The 24,654-nt window shown below is 45.2% G+C and overlaps 1 protein-coding gene across 3 annotated transcripts in view; it reads left to right on the forward strand.

Annotated features, from left to right (window-relative positions):
* LOC130559888 (inactive dipeptidyl peptidase 10-like) overlaps nucleotides 1–24,654 on the forward strand; it is a 41,093-nt gene that overhangs the window by 9,434 nt on the left and 7,005 nt on the right. For 2 of the 3 annotated variants that reach the window (XM_057343206.1, XM_057343207.1), the window contains exons 2-15: nucleotides 1,609–1,723; nucleotides 2,328–2,423; nucleotides 5,287–5,381; nucleotides 5,660–5,734; nucleotides 6,026–6,078; nucleotides 6,218–6,299; nucleotides 8,255–8,375; nucleotides 9,646–9,800; nucleotides 15,089–15,186; nucleotides 15,374–15,497; nucleotides 15,813–15,851; nucleotides 15,987–16,094; nucleotides 24,140–24,231; nucleotides 24,495–24,542. In XM_057343206.1, the coding sequence (XP_057199189.1) occupies nucleotides 1,609–1,723; nucleotides 2,328–2,423; nucleotides 5,287–5,381; nucleotides 5,660–5,734; nucleotides 6,026–6,078; nucleotides 6,218–6,299; nucleotides 8,255–8,375; nucleotides 9,646–9,800; nucleotides 15,089–15,186; nucleotides 15,374–15,497; nucleotides 15,813–15,851; nucleotides 15,987–16,094; nucleotides 24,140–24,231; nucleotides 24,495–24,542 (1,301 nt within the window). The remainder of the gene's footprint in view (nucleotides 1–1,608; nucleotides 1,724–2,327; nucleotides 2,424–5,286; nucleotides 5,382–5,659; nucleotides 5,735–6,025; nucleotides 6,079–6,217; nucleotides 6,300–8,254; nucleotides 8,376–9,645; nucleotides 9,801–15,088; nucleotides 15,187–15,373; nucleotides 15,498–15,812; nucleotides 15,852–15,986; nucleotides 16,095–24,139; nucleotides 24,232–24,494; nucleotides 24,543–24,654) is intronic. The other variant, XM_057343209.1, reaches the window with a different exon arrangement.

Genomic DNA, 24,654 nt, shown 5'->3' on the forward strand with positions numbered 1-24,654 from the left:
TGTTCTGGTTCCTCTCCTTTCTTACAGTGTTCAGACATTAAAGAGAGCACTTTCTTTCCAAGTTGAACTTATGCTTATGTAAGTGTGTCACATTCACATTTCTCCGGATGTGTTCCACGACTCTGGAACGATCTCCCTCTTGCCACAAGATGTCTTTAAGAATCGGCTAAAAACACATCTCTTCCGTCAACATCTGACCCGTTAGTACAGTCTTCTACTTCTTCTCTACTTTCCTATCCCCCCCCCCAAAGACCAGTTTTCACTACACCGGTGCATTGTTGTTGTTTTGTTGTACAAATTGCTTCTATTGTTTTCCCCTACTTTCTACGTCGCTTTGGATAAAAGCGTCTGCTAGATGACTAAATGTAAATGTAAGTGAGTTTGTGTGGTTCATCTGTGGGTGAGAGAACGCAGGTGAACAGCTTACAAAAGATCTGGTTAATGTGTAACTGTAGGTCCTCTGACTGTCCTAAACCTGCTCTCAGCAAGGTCAAAGCAAGGAGCTTTTAAACATCTCACCCAGCTAAAAATAACATGCATTCTCTCTCATGAGAGCTTCGTTCACTTGTGCGCACACACACACACAACCACACACACTCATCTGAAGGTTTGTTCAATAATGAGTTTCTCTATTTTCAGCTACTGTCACAGCAAATCAAGAATTCTTCTTCAGATCTTCCTTTACAGAAAGGAACAAATCAGCTGACAGGACAGGGTGTGTTCACTATGTAGGCTATACAGTCCGTGTACTTTATACACCAGGGCATGAACATCTTCATATTGATGGTGTTCAGGTACACGTTAAAATGTAGATGTACATTTACTTCTTGAATCTGTGCGGAGAGCTTTTTATCTAGGGCTCGTTTGCCCTACACCCTGAGTTTTAAGATTTTTTTATTTGATCCATGTCTGTTAGAACAAACTGACAATATTATATCATAGTGTTTGTCTTGTTTTTTTGTTGTGTTCTGTGATTTGTTTGGCTTTGCTCTGCAGATCTGTTAGATCAAAGCTTTCATACCAGCATGAACATGTTTTAATAGAAGCTGTGCAGTTATCTGCTGAAAGCTCAAAGCTTACACGAAACATTTGCTCTTATGAGGACTGAGTAACAAGAGCAGAATGCATTAGTGTCTAATGCTGCTCTCATCCACGAGGGGAAATTTGTCTTTGTACTCCTTTATGGCGTAACGGTTGGGTGTAACATGAGTAAAGCACAGGAGACATTGAACCATGTGATGATGGGTCTTTTCAGAACACCAAGGCAGAAATACAAACTGGGAATTGTCCTGGTTGGAATAAAGCCCCGTGGAGCTTACAGGGGTGTTCTCTGGTTCTTCTTTCTGAGCCTCATGTGATGTTGATTTATTCCAATGATTTCAACTTGTGTGTGCAAATGAATGTGAGAGCGGTTTACACGTATAGTAAATATAACCAACATCTCACAACATTCCACATGTTAACATGAGACTGCAGTGATCGCTCACCGTCTCCTAACACATCGTGCAGATATTCAGAGTGTGTGTGTGTGCATTTATTCCATTTTTTCGCTGTTAATTGTATCGCAAAATTAAGAAATCAAACATGTTTTTTTTCTGTTTCTGGAAGGATTTGGGTGGCATGAGTCCTCCTCAGAGGAACTGGAAAGGAATTGCGATCGCTCTACTGGTCATACTGGTGGTCTGTTCCCTCATCACAATGTCTGTGATCCTCCTGACTCCAAGTACAGCAGCACATTCATATGATAAGCATGATCACTTTCATCATCATTTATTGCAGGGGTTCTCGATCTTTGAGATTGTTCTCCCCATTGTATTCAACAATATTCATAGATCCCCTCCCACTCACAAAAACCTTTTTATCCATTAAAATATTTTAGAGTTTGACAAATAATAAGAAATATCTTCGTTTTTAGTTTTTTAATGTATTTTAGACCCGGTTTCACAGACGAGGCTTACCTTAAGCCAGGACTAAGCCTTAGTTGAATTTGGATATTTAAGTCGCTTTGATTAAAATGGATAAAAACACATTACTGGTGTGCATCTTGAGACAAAACAATGGCAATGACATATTTTCAGATATGTCAAGGCTATTTCTTTTCAGTTAAGACAGCTCAAACTTTCATTTTAGTCTGGGACTAGTCTTAAGCCTTGTCTGTGAAATGCTCTAATTTCAAATGATTAGTCATGAGATCCCCTTGGAAGTCACCTGGGGCCCCCTGTTGAGAACCACTGACTTATTGTAGTGTTTTTTCTCACAGTGGTGAATTCGGCAGGGTTCCTACTGACCGTCATGTTCTTGTCTGTGCTCATGTGTGTTTGTGACAGATGAGACCTTACCGGGTAAAGACACCAAGTTAACTGTGGAGGATCTTTTCAGCACTGATTTCTTCGTGCATGACCCCGAAGCTCGCTGGATCAACGGTAAGAAAATATCACCACACAGATCATTGAATTCTAATGGCTGTGATTCATTAATATAATGAGCGCTTAACCAGCTCGTGTGGTTTATGTGTACAGATGATCAGCATTACGCTCTATGCTGCACATTACACGATTAGTCAGATTTTTGACCATTGACATCATAGGTGAGTGATGAATCACCTTTAGGTTCCTGTTATGGTGATTGATTGGTTCCTGCAGTCACAACATGTTTACACGAAGCTCCCTGCACTTGTACAGTGTTCAGGCTTTGACAGGTGCAGGTTTACAGCTGATTTTCCCTCCTGAGATAGATTCATTCTGTTATTCAACCTAAAAGTATTTAAAGGCACAAACGGGCTGTGATGTGTTTATGGGCCGTTTATCTGTAAATGAACGGTGGTTTTCTTGATGAAAGCTCTTTGCTGATGTTGGAGAGAATAGCGTCCAGTATCTGTTCCCATGTCATAAAGGTCATTGAGAGGAGGTCAAAGTAGTTGGGCCAGCCTATAGGAAATGAAAGTGTGTAAATCAATCCAAAGAGGCATGGCTGTAAATCTCTTTAAGAGCTGAGCCATGCATGATATAAAGCTTATGATATTGTAAAATATTAATGTGCTCAATACTCCAAAACAATAATAGCTTGCTGTAAAAGTACATGGTCACCTCCCTTATATGACTGACCTCAGAACAGTGAGCTCTGATCCAGCAGGCCATCTGAACGGTAATGTGACTGACGGTTTTTGAAAAAACACTCTGACTGTCCATAAATACTGTTTAGTTACTGTTAAATATTGTGCATATCGGGCATTACAGGTGCTAGCATTGCGTGTGTGAGGATGAGGCTGAGTGGTAGATGTGCTAGTTGCTATGGTAACAGCAAGGGGGAAGGGGCACTCGGGTCTTACACTGGCGGCAGCAGCATGAATATTTCATTGTGTGTGTGAACGCATCAGAATCCTTCAGCAGGCTGGACAGAAGTGTGGTTATTATAGTCTTACAGATATCCTGACACAGGAACATCATACAGAACCCTGAGAGTGAAGCATGATGTTCCTGTGGCCCATGTCTTTGATTGAGAACTGTTTTTTTATGGCAACATTACTCCCAGTCTAACACTCTTTAGTCCGAAATCTTTTGATATACTGCTGTCTGCTTCCAGAGCTACGTGTTATTCTGTTTTTTCCCCTCCTATAACTTGTAAACAAAACATTTGGCCAAGTTTCCCCTTAACACCTGAACGCAGTACTTCCTCCGGAAGCTCATTGGTCACAGCGTCCGCTCCCCTGGCAGAACTCCAGTATCCAGTATCAGCGAGAGAGAGAATCTGTAAACTGCTCCTTGTTCACAAAGGCTGCTGGGATTTTGTTGTGTTGTAAATCCTTGCACTGACAGACACAGTCACCCACACCAACATCTCTCTTCTTCATTTGATTATTTAATTAAGTTCAATTCAGCTGAATTTTATGTCTCTCGAGCTTTTCTCAATGTGTGTGGTTGCAATGCAGCTTTACAGGATTTGCTGCTGGTCATAGTTCCTGTTGCTATGTAGAGATGTAGCAATGTTTTTTTTTTATGTTAGACAAATTCTTATGAATTGAAATGACTTTTTTAAATATGCTGAATTTAAGAGCTGTAAAATGAAATATGTAATAAACATTCAATGTTTCTCTACCATTTGCCAGTGTGTGCTGCAGGACCCTCTGTGACTCGACATCTAGTGTTGACATTGATCTGATCTCACATGACTAGAAACTCTCTGAAGCTCTTGAGTGTTTCAGCTCTACACGTCAGCAGAACCTTTCTTTTTGCTCGAAAGTGTAGTTGTACAATTTTGCTGTCTGATGTGTTTTTTCATTTTAAATACTAACAGCCAGACAGGACATGTAAGCTTACCTTACTTTAATAACTCAACTGAAAACAGAGCAGTATTGGTCTGTGTGATGTGACATCTGTCTGGACAACCTTATTTCAACATCATTTCTTAGCTCTTGCTGTTTCTCACTGTGTTTTTCAGTATTTTAGGGTTAGGGTTACTAACAATTATCGTTTCATCATAATCAAGGTTGAATTAAAATTTGAAGGACAACAGTTTTAAACTTTTCTAAATGCTGTCTTTGTCGACAGTTATACAATTTTATATCAACAAATTTAGAGTGTTTTGTTAAATTTTTTACTTTTCCTGCTTTTCCCAAGTGCTTTTTGACTAGACCAATGTGAAATGTTTTTTATTTTTGTGAAAATATTTTTTTGTCAACATTGTATGTGTAAGATTATACAACTATTAACATTTATGTATAGAATAGACATATAGAGTAACATTAAGCAAATGTACGGTTTTTATTGTACAATCCTTTTTTGTGATCTACTGGACAAAAATATAAAATTCCCCCCTGTAAAATTATTGGATATAAGGATAAATATTAAATTGTTTTCCCCATTTTTCTTGTAAATTTGTTGTCTTTTTCTGTAATTTTATAGTTTTTGACTGTATTTCAAAGTTAAACTGTAAAAACAAATCTTGTTAAATTAAAAGGGAAAAGTTTCTGGCAGCTGGGGTGCCAGAAATAAACTGTAAAAGAACATTTTTTCCCTGTAAAATTACATTTCCCCCCTGTTTTTTGATTGTATTTAAAAAAATACATAAAAAATCTGTAAAATTCCCTTTTTCATTTTATGTGGAAAATCTGTAAAAATAACAAAAATTCTGTAAAACATCATATTGATGTTCGTTATATTTGGTCGCTGCACATTTTTTAAAGTTGTGCAAAACTGCGTAGAGCGCCATTAAGCATTTCACAAACACCCTTCCCACAAGTTGCTCTAATGTAAACACTTTACTCACCATATTCTTTTTTTTCATCAGAATCTGAAGTTATCTACAGAAACCACAATGGCCATGTGATCAAGTTTAACATCCTCACAAATGAAACAGAGATTTTGTTGAAGAACACCACATTTGTGAGTAAATAATTTTAAATTCATGACAACACACATTTAAACACAGTGAATATGTAGTAAAACAACATGCATGATATCGAGACATAATGTTCTGTAGACTATTTCAGAAGCAAGATAATTTTAAACCACAGTGAAATGTATGTGACCAGCAAACTAAACCTCGAATAGACAGGAATGTAACGCTCAGTCTAACTATCAGGAGTGTTGTGATTGACATCAGGTCGTTCTAGTCTCATGCAAAAATAACAATGACAACATAATTCATGCTGTTTTTCCAGGATGCTTTTAAAGCCACCAGTTACTCCATCAGCCCCGACATGAAGTATGTGCTGTTCACGTACAATGTCAAACAGGTATGTGCTGTTTTCTGTTGTCATCTTTGTCTTCACAAAGTTTCAAAAATAAAGTGTGTTGCTTGAGTAGAAAGTGATTTATTTACCCATAAATTACAATCTGATTCAGTAAAAGCACACAAACCCTTACATTGTAACCCCAACTATTGTAAATAGTTTTGATTAGATGCCTTATTTGTTGTGTAATGTACTGTTTAATTTTTTCCCTTAAAACATGATGCGGATTTACACGTGTAGAAAAGAGTTTTGTGGAAATTGTTTGTTTTTAATGTTCCCTTTCTCTCTTCACAGGTCTATAGACACTCATTCACAGCGTCCTACATTATTTATAACATTCACACCAGGTGAAGTACACAGCAGTTACTGGACATTATAAATGTACACAGTTAAGCGAACACAAGTACAGGAACTCAGCTATCAACCACATGGTAAACATGAATGTGTTCTATATGTGAATATGTTGGTTTGTGTGTGTGTGTGTAGGGAGGTTGGTGAGCTGGATCCTCCAGAAGTGTTAAACTCTAAACTCCAGCACGCTGCATGGGGTGTCCAGGGTCAACAGCTGGTGAGAATGAGCATTTATTATAGAAAATTACCACAAAAAATTATGGATATTAACATGATGCCACAGTGTTATTACTATAAATAGGTTAGTTAATAGAGCCAATCACTGAAGACTGATGACTCTCAGGGGGAGGGGCTCCAGTGTTGTAAACATTTGTGTTGTGCATTAGCTGGAACAAAATGAAAAAAGTTGGTTGGAAATATGTTGTTATCAGCCAATGACCTCTGAGTAAAATGATTTCCTTTAAAGTGACTTTTTGTACTCTAGACCAAAAGAAACATTTCAAATGTTTTAGTTCCAAAGAAACATTTAAAAGAAGGCGAAATGTAGAACATAAACATGTTAACACAATTTCTACTCCCGCGCGCACATGCGTACACGTTTCATCAATAACATGATTTTAGTACAGCTTTTATGAAGGTAAACTCATGCCTAAAAGATTTGCATGCGCAGGATAACATTTGTAAAAGCGTACGTGACATTGCAAGCATAAAATAAATTTGCATTCGCAAAAAAGTTTTGTCAAGCTGCAAGCGAAAGAAAACAAGTTTTGCAGCATTGTATCATTTTTCGTAAGCGTAATTCATGTGTTGTGAAACGGCAACTTCATATTACGTCAAATAATTATGATCTGTATTCTTCTGACCTCTACGGAGCCCGTCTGGTCACCTCTCGGAGAAAAAAAACAAGACCCGCAAATCAGTGGCCACAGTTTTGTAATTCGTTCCCTCAGTTTACAAAACCGTGCTCTCGGATTAATAAACTGTCCCACAAGTTTACAATCCGTGCTCTCCATTTTGTAAACCGTCCCCTCAATTTTTGAAATCTGTACCCACGAATTCATAATCTGTGCCCACGCTTTCGCAATCCGTGCGCACGGTTTTGCAAACTGTAGCCTACTCGCGGAATTAGCCTCTGTCTGTCAACAGAACAAGCTCCTTCCTACAGGAACATTAACGAATATTGTATACTGTTTTATACATAAATTGTCCTAATGTGTTTACACACGAGCGGGTGGCGCATATAAAGTTTTCATCTTGCCTACGCAGGCGAAAACTGTTTCTTGCAATAACTCGATGTGTACGGTTCCGTCTCGCTTGCGCTTACACTTTTGGCACGATTCTCTCACTAATTTGGGTTTGCAAGCGTGAGTGGGGAGGCGGGGCTACCTTCTTGTGACCAATCAAATGAGGTTCCTGATGACTCATCGTTTTCTCTTATCTGATTGGTTCAATAACGCGCCAGTCAAGCAGACATCAGACACTTTAATGCAGGGGTGTCCAAAGTCAGTCCTGGAGGGCCGGTGTCCTGCAAAGTTTAGCTTCAACCCTAATCAAACACACCTGAACAGCTAATCAAGGTCTCACAAAGCAGACTAGAAACTTCCAAACAGGTGTGTTGAGCCAAGTTGGAGCTAAACTCTGCAGGACAGTGGCCCTCCAGGACCGACATTGGACACCCCTGCTTTAATGCAAATGTTTTTTTCAGAATCAGAAGAGCTTTATTGCCAAGTGTGCTTGCACACACAAGGAATTTTCTTTGGTGTTGGAAGCTTCTAGTACAGACATTCAACACAATGACAATACAATATAATAAGATTTACAGTCTAAAAAATTCTAAAATATGCATATATAAAATAAAGACTATTTTACAGAAAATGGGGGATAATAACATATAAGAGACATTGTACAGGGTAGTATATAGTAGAACATACATATTAACAGATTTTATGCTTGCAATGTCACGTACGCTTTTACAAATGTTATCCTGCGCATGCAAATCTTTTAGGCATGATTTTACCTTCATAAGCTTTCTAGTTAGGAACTTGTATCATTTTTAAAGACACGAGATACTATCAGTAATCAGTCCACATAAACGTATCGTTACAATATTCTGCCATGGTTGTAAAAGTTCACTGTTGATTGATTTTTCTTCAACTTTTTGTGTGTGTATAGGTGTATATATTTGAGAATAACATTTATTATCAGTCGGATGTCAGGAGTAACTCGCTCAGACTGACCTCATCAGGGAAGGAGGGCGTCATATATAACGGGATTGCTGACTGGTTGTATGAAGGTGAGAATCTTTGCTCGTTTACCCTCTATATGTGACCCTGGACCACAAAACCAGTAATAAGGCTACATTTTCAAAATTATAAGCTTTCCATTAATGTATGGTTTGTTAGGATAGGACAATATTTGGCAGAGAAACAACTATTTGAAAATCTGGAATCTGAGGGTGCAAAATATCTAAATATTGATAAAATGGACTTTAAAGTTGTCCAGAGGCGCTGTAGCAGGCCATTGCGAATAATAAACAGGATTGTTTTACACTCTCTATTGGCTTACCTGTAATGATGTTGTGGAGAGTAGATGAACCCAAAAGCTTTACATAGATAACAAACTTGAGTGGGTAATTCCCAAAGAGCGCGCAGCAGCGAGTGAAGTTTGTTGGTGTGTTTCTGGCCATTTTTGTTCACGATTTTGCTTCATCCACTCACAAAAATAAAGTTTTGATACATTTACGGTAGGAAATTTGGAGCATGGAGCATGATCTTGATATCCTAATAATTTTTGGCATTTAGGAAAAATCTATAATTTGACCCATACAATGTTGTCACGGTTTACGAGAAGGAGAACCCAAGTGCAGGCAACGGTTCACGAATAACAAACTTTATTAATAAAACAAAACAAAATCCCACAATGGGGGGGGGTATAACTAAGTATAACTTACTTACAAAACGATAATGACACGACTAGCTAAACAAGAACCATCAAGACACGGGGCAAGGTAATCCAACGTGTAGTTAATCCACAAGGTATGGTAGCACACAGGGCAAGGCAAACAAACAAGGCAACAATGTAGACTGGAATAAAACACGAAACAAGCACAACGCAGCAGCACAGGACAGAAAACACGAGGGCATAAAATAGGGAACCAAATCAAGAGGGGAACAGGTGCAGGGCATGATATAATTAACCATCAATAATGAGGAAACGAGAGGGCGGGGCCAAGAGACAAGACCGGAGAGAGCGCATGGCAAGCCAAAACAAACAATGCCATGTCTCTCTCACACAAAACACGTGGGTCTGTCATGATCCTGCCACAAGACTAAGAAAACATGATCAAAAGAAGCAGAATCTTGACACAATGTATTGTTGGCTATGGCTACAAATATACCCACGCTACTTAAGACTGGTTTTGTGCTCCAGGGTCACATAGGAGACATATACAAGAGACAATGCTGATGAATATTTCGTCTCAGATGAGTCATTGTTAGACAACCTGTACTCTGAAATTATAATGCTCACATTACAACAACACCCACTTTGATGATTGTATACAGAGGAGATCCTGCACACTCACGTAGCACACTGGTGGTCACCTGACGGGGAGCGATTGGCATTTCTGGTCTTGAATGACAGTCTGGTGCCAAACATGGTATTGCCCACTTTCACTGGCTCTGCTTACCCGAAGGGCAAACAGTATCCATACCCGAAGGTCAGTAGCGACACCTGACCCTCAGACATTTGCATTTATTCATTTAGCAAACCCTTTTTTATTCAAAACGTCCAATATGACTAACATGCACTGACATCCTTATGCGCAGAAATATCACAAAACAATAGATCTTTAGACTATAATATTGTCAGTAGTGTCGCTCTTACCCAGCTGTTGTTTTTTGTTTCATGGTTTGTTTTTTATGCATATATACACATTACATACTGTTCTTAAGTGGAATGGTGCCTTAGGGGCCATTCACATTTCGCATCTTTTGCGCGATATAGGGTCACGACACGCATGCGGTGCGCACATTTTTCTAGGTGCGTCAGCGCCGCATCAAGATGGAAATATTTCAACTTTTCAGAGTGCCGCGCGCATCGTGGGTCATGTGACAAGAGAAAGCGGTGCTGCTCACGTTTTGCACGGGGTTTTAGACGGAAATGTGAATGGCCCCTTAGAAATTCCCTCATTGCCCAGACCAAATGCAATGGTAAGTTAGGAAAGATCTCTCTCCTCCAGCGGACACAATATACAAGTACAAAAACTCTTCCTTATTACATGTTTGATCTTAAGACAAAACAAGAGGAAATAAAGCCTTTTGTTGATCACTTGAACGATACAATACAGGTTGTGTTTTGCTGTTGATATATGCATATATACTTGTGTCTCATGAACTTGTTATTAAAATAACGCATTCCAAACAACAGCTTTGCATATGGAAATCATTGATCATGTTAGTTCACTGTACAGTATTTATTGTTAACAGTTACAACTTTTGATTTTAGACATGTATTGTTAAATGCTGAAAATCAAATGCACCAAAAAGAATAAATGTTTTACAAGTATTTTTCATTTGTGTTAGCCACAAATGAAGATATTGGGATGTTTGTGAAAGTGAAAAGTGAAAGTGACCTATTAGTCAGATATGGTGACCCGAAATGTGACCTCTGCATTTAACCTATCCAGAGAGTAGTGAACACACGCACAGCAAGTCGTGAACACACATACATCTGGAGCAGTGGGCAGCTATCACTGCAGCGCCCGGGGAGCAAGTAGGGGTAAGGTGCCTTGCTCAAGGGCACCTCAGACGTTACCCACCGGTCCTGGGAATCGAACCAGCAACCTTCTGGTCACAAGTCCGACTCTCTAACCATTAGGCCACGACTGCCCCTTGTACAACAAAAAGGCTGTCTTCAGAGACAGCCACTTGACATCTACCCTCTCCAAGGGTTCAAACCAAGATGAACAGAGGAAGGTGAGTACGAGCTGTAAGTTCCAAATGGGAAATTGAGTATTCAGGGCAGGCTTCAAATGACGAGCACCTTTCAGAAAACTGCACGCCAGACTATGAGACCCGAGAGAAGCACCCTCAACCGGAGCATGATATGCAGAAATCGCCGCTACATACACCTTCAACATAGAAGCTGCTTTCCCTTCATCCAGTAATTGCTGAAGGAAATTCAAAACCTTTGAAACCTCACAAGTCATGGGCTCAACCTCACGCACCCTGCACCACACCGAGAATAGTCTCCAGCATGCAGCATAAATCAGCCGTGTTGAAGGAGCTCTAGTACTGGAAATAGTATGGATCACAGCAGGGTCACAATGCTGCAACAAAGGGTTTAGCACAGGGTCCAAACCCACAGCGGTAGGTGAGACAGATGCCAAACGCTGCCCTCTAACTGTGAGAGGAGGTCCCTCCTCCGGGGCAGCTGCCAGGGGTGGCCGGACAGCAGAGACAATAATAGATGGAACCACGGTCTGGCCGGCCATTGTGGAGCCACTAGCAGCACTCTGTGCCTGTGCAGGGAAATCCTGTACCGGTTGTTGCCGAAGTATTGTCGGTCTTCACTAGCACATGTCGGCCCGTCAGGACCGGTAAGAAGTACTGTAGCACTAGAAACACTGCGCGTAGTTCCAGCAAGTTGATGTGCTCTGAAGCTTGGATCTGCGACCAATGACCGCAAACTCCCCTCTGGTTCCAAGTAGCTCCCCATCCCGAAGGCGACGCATCGGTCGTGATCAACTCTCGTCGAGAGGGAACAACACCCAGGGGAACTCCCGCCAATAGAAACTTCCGCTGTCTCCATTGACTCGTATGTCGACTCTGATTGGTTCGTATGCAGTTGCACGAAATCACAATAAGCCGATGACGGTGTCTGGCCGGGCTTAACCCCAAGCCATTGTGCCACAACTGGAGTGGTCGAAGGTACAGCAGGCCCAATGGAATCACTACCGTAGCAGCTGCTAGCATGCCCATCATTCTTAAATGCAACCCATACCGTACAACCATGCCTGTTCGGAAACGCCCCAGGAGCCGGAATATGTTTGTTGTTCGCTCTTGTGACAGGGTAGCCGACATTGCAACGGAGTCCAAAGTCATCCCGATGAGCGTGATCGACTGTGCAGGAATCAGGCAGCTCTTCTTCTAGTTTACTGCCAGACCCAACCTCTGTATATGGCTCAAAAGCAAGCTGGAGTCGTGAACAGCCTACTCCTCTGTGGGGACATGGAGAAGCCAGTCGTCTAGATAAGGCAGAATACGTAGGCCTTTTGCCCAAAGAGGTGACAGTGCTGCATTCACACACCTCGTGAAAACACGAGGAGCAAGAGACAGTCCGAATGGCAGAACTCTGAACTGGTATACTTGGCCTAGAAAGCCGAAACGCAGGAATTTCCTGTGGTGAGGTGCTACAGGAACATGAAAGTAAGCGTCTTTTAGGTCGACACAAACAAACCAGTCGTCTCTCGTCACAGCCCGAAGAACGTCGGCTGTACGCAGCATGCGAAAGGACAGTACCTTCAGAAACCGATTCAGATGCCTCAAATCCAGAACTGGACGGAAACCACCGTCCTTCTTTGGAATGAGAAAATACGTTGAATAAAAGCCGTCCCTTTGAACTAGGGGCTGAACTGCTTCTATGGCTCCCTTCTCTAACAGGGAACGAATTGGGTCCAAAGAGATACCCGGGGACAAAAGGAAGGTCGCTCAGAGTTTTTTTTACAGTCCTCCGATAGCCGTGCCTGAGCAAGCCATACCTGTCGGCATGCTGCCAAAAGTGTGGCCATAAGGGCACGCAGTTCTCGGGTCACATGCCCCATGGCCATAAGAGCCGCCTGCAGGAACTGAGAAACGGAAGGATCTACATCTGCTGATTCCAACGAACTGGTAGTGGCAAGAAGTAACTGACAGATTGTGTTCTCCGTCCGAGTTATGTAAGCGGTGGAATCGTAAGCCTTTTTTAGCAGAGAGTCCGTGCGACCACACTGTGCACTAGGGCATCGTACATTGCCCCGTAAGGCCTCATCAGTGGACACCACTAAGGCTGCGACAAGCTGTTCTACTTCTGGGGTGCGCCCAACCCCTATGAAATCAGCTTCCGCCATAGATGCCAAAATGCGAGCAGTTTTAGGCCGCCGTCTATTTGCGCCAGAAGCCGTAAGTGCATTAGAAAACTCTGCCACAAAATCGTTTGCATGGTGGCATGGAAAAGGAATTCTCAGCCGGGGGCTGTCTGAAAAACACATTAGGCTGAGTCGCCTGAACAGATGTATCCAGTCCCAGACGGGCAACTGCCATACGGAGTACAGCTAGTGTATCATCAGAGATGGCCTGGCTATGCTCCGTTGATCAAACTGATCCCCCACTTGAAACCTCAGCCGCTAGAACCTCAGAAAAGGCCTCTTGGGGGGGAAGGTGGAAAAGTACCATCCACATGTTTTCCATGAAACAGGGAATCAGAAGCGCTTGTAGACAGTACATCCAATTCAGTATGACGTGACAGAGACAGGGATTCAGCATACTCTTCGCCAATTTTCTGACCTGGGTCGATGCCGGCCCCATCATCCTGCATTGGGTCCACAGGAGCGCCACGTTGCTGTAATGAATGGAGGAGATGCTTAAGCTCCGTCATTTCTGAAGATAGCACCGCAACCGACTTAGAAAGTGCGGTTTCCTTCTTCTTTGACGGAGGGGCGCTCATTGTCGCGGATGCGCAACGTTTTATGCCTGCCGAGTTGGGGTCCAACTTGGCGAGACGGAGCCACCGTTCCAACAGAGGTAAGAGGCTGCAGTGCACACTTGGATCCGTCAGCGCATCCTTAAGATGCTGAATACCCAGGCAAGATAGGCAGAATTCATGACCGTCGTCCGGGAGCAGGTTATTGGGACATAGTTTACACGTCAGTGGGAAACCAGTGACAGTCGGTCCGTGAGACATGATCTCTCGTAGATGACACCCTCGGTTGCACCGTAAGGTCAATAAATGATGAGCAGATCAATAGGCTGGAATAAATGAGAATATGTGTATATGACCGCTGGTAGGACCAAAGCGGCTTGAAGCAAACGAGGAAAATAGCACTCGATACAAATGGCAATGCGGGAATCAATGTTAGCAGGGCACCGCTAACAGTTAGCGCAGAAAACACTAGCCACCGGGGTACCGAGAGGCACAGAGTGTAACCAGTGATAAAACCCCACAATGAGCACAACTCACGAGATGTGAAATATAAATCCCAGAACGTTGCAGAAGTGCGCCGACACAGCTTGCGAGGACGAGACTTCGCTGCTCTGATAAGCTGCACTTGCCAGCGTGAATATCAATGACCTATCTCTAACAGACGAGAAAGTGAAAGAGACAGAATGCTGAGCGTCACGGGCTTATTACAGTGACGCTCAGCATGTGTCACCATGTGACTTTGTTGGTATATTTTCTCGACCTATCTCGCTGGCGCTGCGATAATCCACTAGTGTTACACTGCCTCTGGCGGTCAGTAGGAATGAAACAGAACTTCAATTCAAAACTATTATTTGCAAAAACAAAACTTAGAAAATTGTTAAGAAAAATAGCAGTTTATTTGAAAATCATGTCACATTTTTGCAATTGAGTTTATTGTTTTCATTATCAAAGTGTTTTTTTTCTACCTGAGGCCGAAACACGTACTCTGGGTTTGGGCCAAAATACCGAGCTCGGAGCACTCTCACCGGGCAGTGCGCCAAATATGCAAACTATTCACTATATTATACTTATTTGAAAGGGCGAACTCGTACCTGTGCAGACACTCGTTTTGTTTCAGTACAGTCACTGACAGGAGTTACTAAAGTTATGGCACAGAAATGCTTAGAAACATTTATATCTTTCTTATCTAATGTTATCTTTTGTTATCTAAAATGTCACTCAAATATTGTACTGTACGAGGTCACTGTATGTTCTAGAATGTTTTGTGTCTCAGGCTGAAATACCAGATATTTGTGTGATTTAAATGTTGTATATACATTTCTGCAGGCTGGACAACTTAATCCCATGGTGAAACTGTTTGTAGTCAATCTATACGGGCCGACACACACTCTTGAGCTCACTCCACCCGATGAGCTCAAACTGAGGTAGTGTGATACTGGAGAGAGAGAGAGAGAGAGAGAGAGAGAGAGAGAGATTACTTGAGTCAGTTTCAGGCCGGTAAAAAGATCTTTCATTCTCTCTCTCTTTCTTGTTCTCTCTCTTTCTCTCTCTATTTCTCTGTGTGTGTGTGTTTGTCTGTTTCTGTCTCCTTTTGTCTATGTCTGTCGGCAGAGAGCACTATGTGGTGATGGTAAAGTGGATCAGTAAGACTAAGACAGCAGTGCGCTGGTTAAACCGAGCACAGAATGTCTCCTTTCTGACTATATGTGACTCTACTACTGGAGCGTGCATCAAGGTACACACACACACACACACACACACGCACGCACACACACACACACAGACACACAACACCACGCACAAGCCCACAACACACACACACACACACACACACACACACACACACACACACACACACACACACACACACACACACACACACACACACACACACACACACACACACACACACACACACACACACACACACACACACACACACACACACACACACACACACACACACACACACACACACACACACACACACACACAGTATCTTAACAGTAGCAATATCGTAAAGATAATGTTGATGATGATGGTGTTTCAGAGGCATGAGGAAACATCAGATGTTTGGCTCTCCAAACAGGTGAGTCATCACCATATATGGTTAGAAATTTTACTGCAGATGGGTTTTGTTTAGTGACACGTTGTCTTCAGCCAGGAGAGATGTGGAGATCTCAAGTCTTTGTAAACTATACACATCTCATTTTACATGCTCCAGAACCAGGAACCGTACTTCTCTAGGGATGGCAGTCGATTCTTCCTGACAGTCCCTGTGAAGCAGGGCGGTCGCGGAGACTTCCAGCACATAGCAATGTTCACCTCACAGGTACACACTCTGTCAAAAGGGTTAGGTTCAATTTATATTAGGGCTGTCAACATTAACACGTTAACGCATGTGATACATTTTTTTCAGATTATAGCGTTAAAATATTTAAAGGGAGACTCCGCCCAAAAATTTTTATTCTTCCATTAATTACTCACCCTCAAGTAGTTTTCTCGCGTGCAGTGACATCATCGTCGATAGTCTGTTTAGTAATTAAAAATGTAGCTGGAAAACGGTCAGAAGCTGTATTTTTATATCTCTTCTCATGTCCGCAGAAAATTTATATAGAAATTTATAGTCTGTTATATTTGACCTGTGCTTCTCCTTTATCTTAAATGTGTGCTCTCACTGTGCGTGTGTGTGTGTGTGTGTGCGTTCATATTTGTCCCCGGTGGGGACCTAAACCTGAATGCACACCAACACATGGGCACTCGTGTCACTGTGGGGACCAAAATTGAGGTCCCCATGGGCAAAAAAGCTTATAAATTGTACAGAACAATATTTTTAAAATCTAAAAATGCAAAAAGTTTTCTATGATCTTTAGGTTTAGGGATAGGGTTAGGGATAGGGGATAGAATATATAGTTTGTACAGTATAAAAAACATTACGCCTATGGACTGTCCCCACGGAGATAGTAAACCAGACATGTGTGCGTGTGTGTATGTGTATGCATGCGTGTCTTTGTGTGTGCGCGTACTTGTTTGTGTACGTGTGTGTGTGCGTGCGCGTCCGTGTGTGTGTGTCTGTGTGTTAGTACGTGTGCATATTGTGTGTGTGGAGTGTTTTGTATGTGGGTATGTCTGTCTTTGTTTTCACCTTTTTCTTGTTTTTGCAGGTACAACTTTAATTGGTTTGCTTATAGTCAATATGTCTTATGTACAGCTGCTTTGTAACAATGAAAATTGTAAAAAGCGCTATATAAATAAAGTTGAGTTGAGAGTTGAGAGTTGAGTTGAGTTGAGTACAGAAATACCCCAATCGACCATTTAGTAGTGGCTGTGGAAAATTCGTTCATTTAGCTCTTCAATTTGTATTTCTCTTCCGTTTAGGTGCTGTGTCCGCTGTGAGTGAGTTATACACCCATTGTTTACTTGGTTTTAAAATAAATGTTTTTTGTTAAATCTCATCCCTAACAAATGTTTTTTTGGGTGTATTGATGACTTTTTTACTACAGTAACCACCGTTTAACTATGGTTTTTAAAAACATGGTTTTCGTGGTTCATTTTTGTAAGGGAGGTGATCTATTTCTTGGTAATGTGCCACTGTTTACATTTTTAATGAATTTTGCAGATATTGTTCTTATTACTAAATCTAAGTATTATATTATTATTATTATTACTTGCAATTCTTCATAGTCTTGTTAGTACTGAAATTACACACTTCAACTTTAAAGGTAAATCTGAAAAGCAAATCTGTAAAATAATTAAAAATTTGCCAAATATCATACATATAATACTTGAGCCTTTTTTATTGCAGCATATCAGCAGCCATATCTCATTTTAAATCATCATTTTTCTACAGTGGAAATGAATAGGGGTGTGTAGCCCATCTATTTTATGGTCTATGGGTTGAAAGTGTAGCTTGAGAGTAAACTCTTTATTTACCTTGCTAAAATACTGATACAAGTATGAGAGAGTTCTGGGGATGATCCCTCGATCACTGTAGCGCTCTGCACCTCCTGTGATAGTAAAGGTCTTCCCACTTCCTGTTTGGCCATAGGCGAAGATGGTGCCATTGTAACCTGACAGCACACTATTAAATAGAGAGTTATTAATGATCTGTTGCATCTTGCTTTTAAGAAAACGTCTCGGTTACGTTTGTAACCTCGGTTCCCTGATGGAGGGAACGAGACGTTGTGTCGAACCGACAGATGGGTTCGTCCTTGAGAACCAATCCTTCGACTTCTCTAGAAAAGGCCAATGAAAATTGGCGAATGAAATTTGCATGCCGGACTCCGCCCCCGGATATCCGGGTATAAAAGGGAGACGGCTGCCTCATTCATTCACCTTAGTTCTGAGGAGCCTGAGACCTCTCACGACTGCTGCAGTGGACAGCACGTGTTGTGGCAAGAGGACACAACGTCTCGTTCCCTCCATCAGGGAACGAGGTTACAAACGTAACGAGACTTCCCTTTCTTCGGTCTCTCGACGTTGTGTCGAACCGACAGATGGGGTTCCAATGGAAAACGCCATAACACTGTGCCCTGTCACAATCTCAACGAAGCGACGGTGACTGGCCTGGGCGTGTCAGCCGTGACGCTACCGCGAAATTGTAACCTACCAGTGGGTAGGTAGGGGGTCCCAGAGCTTTCTTGAAAGGTGGGAAGGCCCCTACCTTCGGCCTCACAGGCGGCGGCCTTGTTTCTCTAACAGCGAGAAGCCGCCCGGAACCGTAAGGCCACTGGGTAAGCGCTACTTCCTCAAGCGGGGGATGCGCTACAGAGACCACTTCCTACCACAGGGAGGAGACTAGTGGAGATACCAACATGGTCTCACCGATGGGGGAGAACTCATGGGAAGAAAGTGCGGACTGAAGGAGTTAACCGCGAGGTGGAGGTCCACCTAAGGAGGTCATGGGTTACCAAGGTGGGAACCAGCATGAGGATACATCAGACGGAACCGCCCTGCTGGGGGGTTGCAACGTCTGGTAGCACTAGGTCCGGTTAGAGCTATGTTGCGAATAACTCAGGTGATACCCGGCCTAAGGGGCAGGGCTGCTCTGCCCAGCCCGCCCACAGGAGGTGCTTGCTAGTGATGGATGGAGTGCCTGTTCTTCACCCAGTGGGGGAAGAAGGGAGGCTAGTTAGTACGCTGACCCCCTTAGGAGAAAGGGGGGGAAGGTACTGTCAAGGCGTACACCCTACCGGCGCCGGTCTTGCCTGATGCCGCAAGACTCGAGCTGACTGGTTTTACGCGGAGGCTGTAGGACCTCGCGAAGGTGATGGGTGTAGCCCAACCCGCAGCTCTGCAATGTCTGCCAGAGAGGCGCCTCGAGCCAGTGCCCACGAGGAGGCTGTACTCCGTGTGGAGAGAGCTCTCACCCAGTGGGCGTAGGCGATCTTAGGACAGGTACGCCATGAGACGCCCATGATCCAGTGCGCAATCTCTGTTTGAGACAGCCCTCCCTGCTGATCTCCAAAACAGACAAAGAGCTGCTCAGAGCTACTGTGGCTCTGCGTGCGGTCCAAGCAGAGGCGCAATGCGCGTACTGGACACAACACGGATGAGGGTTGGGTCTTCCTCCCCGGTGGGGAGCGCCTGTAAGTTCACCACCTGGTGTCTCGGGGGAGTGGTGGGAACTTTGGGCACGTAGCCGGGCCGGGGTCTCAGGATAGCGTGAGAATAACCGGGCCCGAGTTCTAGGCAATCTGTGGACACGGAGAATGCTTGTAGGTCCGCTACCCTCTTGAGCGTCCTCCCGAGAGCCGTCTTCATCGTGAAGTGAGAAAGAGCGGCATCTCCGAGGGGCTCCAGGACCGCATCAAGGTCGTAAGAGGGTACGGAGCGCGGGATATGTCCTTCCCGCCCCCCTAGGAACCAAATGATCAGGTTGTGCTGTCCTAGAGACTACCAGCAACTGGGTCGTGATGAGCGGCAACAGCGGCTACATACACGTTCAGTGTGGAAAGGGAGAGATTATTCTCGAGTCTCTGGAAGGACCGCAACCGCTTGATCAAGCAACTCCGCAGGTCTTCTCTCGAGAAGAGCACCAGGAAGAGAAGAGGCACCACTAGGCGTATCGTCACCTAGTGGCCAGGGCCCTAGCCTGAGTAGTGGTCTAAACCGCCGCAGGGGTTAGGCCACTCAGGACCTTCTCGCTCCGTCCAGGGGCCAGACATGGAGGTCCCAGAGGTCTAGCCTGTGATGCCATAACGTGCCCTTCGCCTGGGAAAGCAGGTCCTTCGTCAGGGGAATCGGCCAGGTGGGAGCTGTCGTCAAGAGCATTAGCTCCGAGAACCAAGTCCGGTTGGGCCAGTCTGGCCAACTAGTACACTTGATGCTCCTCTTCCCCGACCTTGCACAGGGTCTGTGCAGTGAGGCTCACCGGGGGAAGGCGTACTTCCGCATGTCCCACGGCCAGCTGTGCGCTATAGCCTCCGTGCCGAGGCAGGGAGTACCTTAGCGGCAATGGGTGGTGTCCAGGTAGGCGAAGGGGTCTACCTGAGCCTGCCCTGACTGTCCCAAATGAGCTGGCTACGCGGGGGTGGAGTCGCCACTCTCCGCGAGGCGTAACTGACGAGAGAGCACATCGGCTGTCTGGTTCAGGTCACCTGGGATATGTGTGGCCCTGCGGACTCCACTGGAGGAGGCGTTGGATGAGTCGTGTTAGCTGCCATAAGCGAACGCCACCCTGGCGGTAAAAAACGCTACAGCAGTTGTGCAGTCCGACCGGACCAGCACGTGCTCGTTCTGCACAAGAGGTTGTAACCCCTTCAGTGCGGGTAGCACATCCAACAACTCTAGGCAATTGAATGCCTGTGCAGGCGAGGGCCCGTCCATCGCCCTGACACTGCGTGCCCATTGCACACGGCACCCCAACCCTGCAGGGAGGCGTCTGCCTGACGCGTCTCGCCTGCCCGAGAGGGACCCCCGTCCGTATAAAAGGTCATTGAAGACCAAGGGGTTAGGGTGCGTCGGCAGAAAAGCGTAATCACCATCCGCCTGCTGCCGGTGTGCCACGCTCTCCAGGGAACTCGACTCTGTAGCCAGTGTTGGAGCGGTCTCATGTGCATCAACCTGAGGGGTATCACCACCGTCGAGGATGCCATGTACCCAGGAGCCTCCTCCCGCTGACTGCTTGAAAAATTCCAGGCAGTACAACACTGACTGAGCGCAATCGCGCTGTAATGGAGACAGAGTTGAGTTCCATACCAAAACAGAGTATGCTCTGCACAGAGGAGAGCTTGCTCCCTTTCGGTTGACCTGTGGTCCCAATCGATCTAGGTGCCGGAGCACTAGGTCCCTGTGTGTACATAACAGATCTCACGAGTGTGTCAAATGAGCCAGTCGTCGAGATAGTTTAGTACCCGCACACCTCTCTCCCTGAGGGGAGTGAGGGCGGCTTCCACGATCTTCGTGAAGACTCGTGGGGACAGGGACAGACCGAAGGGGAGGACTCTGTACTAATATGCCTGACCCTCGAAAGCGAACCGTAGGAAGGGGCGATGACGAGGGAGAAAAGACATGAGAGTAAGCGTCATTCAGGTCGATTGCCATGAATCCATCTTGACATCTGACAGATGCCAGGATGCGCTTCTGCGTAAGCATCCTGAACGGCAGCTTGAGTAGGTGCCTGTTCAGGGTACGCAGATCTAGCGACCCCCGCTCTTGGGGACGATGAAGTACGGGCTGTAAAACCCGTTGAACATCTCGGCTAGAGGGACGAGCACGATCGCTTCCTCACCAGAGGGGTGGCGACCTCGGCCCGAAGCACGGGGCATCCTTGCCTCTGCTGAGGTTAAGAGGATGCCCCGAAACTTGGGCGGGCCTCCGGGGAGTGGATCGCGTAGCCGAGACGGACCGTATTCCGTAGTCACCGTGACAGTTTGGGAAGCTCTTGACAGGCTCCTAGGGACCGACAGGGAGGCTAGGGGTACGTTCTGCTTCATCGACCTCCCGGGGGTGGTTCGATGGCTGGCAGTACGGATCCCTCGCCGTGGGGGGGACCCCCGGGGAGGAGATCGGCTCTGCAGTTTTACCTGTCTGGCGAAGATGTAGCACAACGCACCATCGAATGAGAGTGCTTGGGCTGATGATTATCCTCGACATTGAGTCCCGCCGCAACGTCGAGTTGCCGAACACCATCGTGCAGAGGGTGAGAGCGGCTGTGATAATACCCAGACGAAATGCGGCACAAAGCACCGTCGAATGAGAGTGCTTAGGCTGCTGATTATCCTCAACATTGGGTCTTGCCGCAATGTCGAGTTGCCGAACACCATCGTGTAGAGGGTGAGAGCGGCTGTGATAATACCCAGACGATATGTGGCACAAAGCACCGACGATTGAGAATGCTTAGGCTGCTGATTATCCTCGACATTGGGTCTCGCCGTGACGCAACGTCGAGTTGCCGAACACCGTCGTGTAGAGGGTGAGAGCGGCTGATATAAACGCCCAGAGAGGGAGAAAAACTTTAGAAAGGTATTCTCGAACTCCCTGGGGTCTTCCCATGAGGGCCGCATTGGCTTTCGCCCCGGCTGCTGATGGGGTGGTGGTCTCCTCTTCGATGTCTCGAAGAGGACCAGGGCTGCTGGGAAGCAGACGGTGCACGGGATCTCGGCGGCCAGAGGGCGGTCGAGTCGCGGCTGGGGAGGACATACGTGATATCCTCTATCTGCTCCCTAACTGTCGAACCCGACAGTATCACCAAACAGCCCCCCCTTGCGAGATGGGTGCATCGAGAAAGCGGACTTTCTCAGAGTTACTCACCTGTGCAAGGTTCAGCCAGAGGTGTCTCTCCTGGACCAAAAGTGTGGACATCGCCCGACCCAGGGCCCGCGCGATCACCTTGTTCGCCCGAGAGCGAGGTCGGTGAAGCCGCGGAGTTCCTGCATAAGCGCTGGGTCGGTCTTACCCTCGTGGAGCTCTCTCCGCGTATTGGCCTGCAGGAAGGCCATAGCATGGAGAGAGGGGACAGCTTGGCCCGCAGCAGAGTAAGCTCTCGACACCTCAGATGCCGAAAAGCCTACGTGCTTTGGACGGGAGTTTAGGTCAAGCCCCGGGGGACATCGACGTATCCTCTAGCTGCCCCACCATCGAGGGAAGAAAGGGTGATGGAACTAGTTGACGTGTACGCGCCGAAGGGGGCGTTCCAGGTCGTACTAGGTTCCTCATGCACTTCCGGGGGAACACGGCACTGAGGGCGAGTGTGGCTTGGAGCCGCTCTCAAGCCCGAAGAACCGTGTATCCAGCCGCGAGCGTTGGGAGAGACAGTGCGGCGCACCGCAACCCAAAGCCGGCGGCCCGGGAAAGCATGGCTGACATTTCGACATCCGCTTCTTCCTGATCTCGACCCCCCGAGGGAGGGAGCTTCAAGGAATCGTCGGAGTCTGATGCCAGTAAGTCACCCTCCGATGCTGCAACAGACACCTCATCATCACGTACCGTGTCCGATACGTAATTGAGGAATAAGACGGCGGACTGTCTTATGGGGAACGGTCAGACGAGCAAAGCGAGGTGCGAACGGTCCGCGAGCCAGTGGCTGACGGATTAGCGCTCACAGTAATCCTCATATCACCCTCGCTGCTCGCCGTAGCGGGCGGCAGGGCCGTAGTCCTGCCGTCACGGAACGGGAAGCAGACAAGGTGGTGGCAGTGCGGGCAGGACGTATCCACAATATCTGCCCCAGCGTACTGAAAGCAGATATCGTGTCCGTCCCCCTCCTCGATGAGTGTGTTGCACCCAAGAGAACAGCGGGACATGCCACGCTGGAGAAATTTGCTCTTTTAGAGAAAAAACTCGAACACTTCTGGAACCGCCGAGACGCCCAGGGGAAGTCGCTGCAGGAAGGGACAGTCCGCTGCACCACGTCGTAGAGCCGGCAGTCTTGTAGCGAAGTCTGTTGATCACGAGCGAAGGCTCCGAAGAACAAAAGGTGAATGAATGAGGCATGCCGTCTCCCTTTTATACCCGGATATCCGGGGGCGGAGTCCGGCATGCAAATTTCATTCGCCAATTTTCATTGGCCTTTTCTAGAGAAGTCGGAAGTGATTGGTTCTCAAGGACGAACCCCATCTGTCGGTTCGACACAACGTCGAGAGACCGACAGAAAGGGAACTGTTGTTTCTACATTAATTTGGAGATTATTAGTATGTAAAAGTATATTTAAAAACATTGACGTTATGTGCAATTAATCATGATTAATCACAGAAAAAATGTGTGATTAATCAGATTAAAATTTTTAATCGATTGACAGCACTAATATATTTGAATTATGTACACTTATGGCTTTTTTCAGGTTTATAATTTGGTCTGGAGAGCTGCAAGCATCATATGTTGCCATGCTCTTTGTGTGGAGATTGCAGCTTGTTATTGTGTCATGTGGTTGTTCAGGTGCGGGCGGATCAGAATGAAGTGCGACATCTGACATCAGGTAATTGGGAAGTGTCACAGATTCTGGCTTACGATGAGAACGCACACAGCATGTGAGTAAAACCAAATCGTGACCATATTTCGTTGTCACCAAATGAATTCATTTCCATTCAAATGTATTTGTATAACACTTTTCACAAAACAACTTTTTTCTTCTGGGTACAAGACATACATATTTCTCATCAATGTTTTAGGTTATTTTATATGATTCAGCTAGAATTTTGATTGTGTCTTTTCTGCCCAAGAGAGCCCATGTGTAAACATAGCAATAAGCTTTGCAAAGTCTTGATTCTGTTTTTTAAATGCATGCATTCAGATATTTCCTGAGCACTGAAGGTTCGCCCTGGCGCAGACAGCTCTACAGGTGAGAGCGTAGAGTTCATATCATCTCATAATCACATAAATGACATATTTATAAAACGGCAACTGTGATTTCTACGTGTTTCTAGGAGTGAACTATCAAGGAGTGATTTTAA

The sequence above is a fragment of the Triplophysa rosa genome, linkage group LG10, assembly GCF_024868665.1.
Source record: "Triplophysa rosa linkage group LG10, Trosa_1v2, whole genome shotgun sequence".
NCBI lineage: Eukaryota > Metazoa > Chordata > Actinopteri > Cypriniformes > Nemacheilidae > Triplophysa > Triplophysa rosa.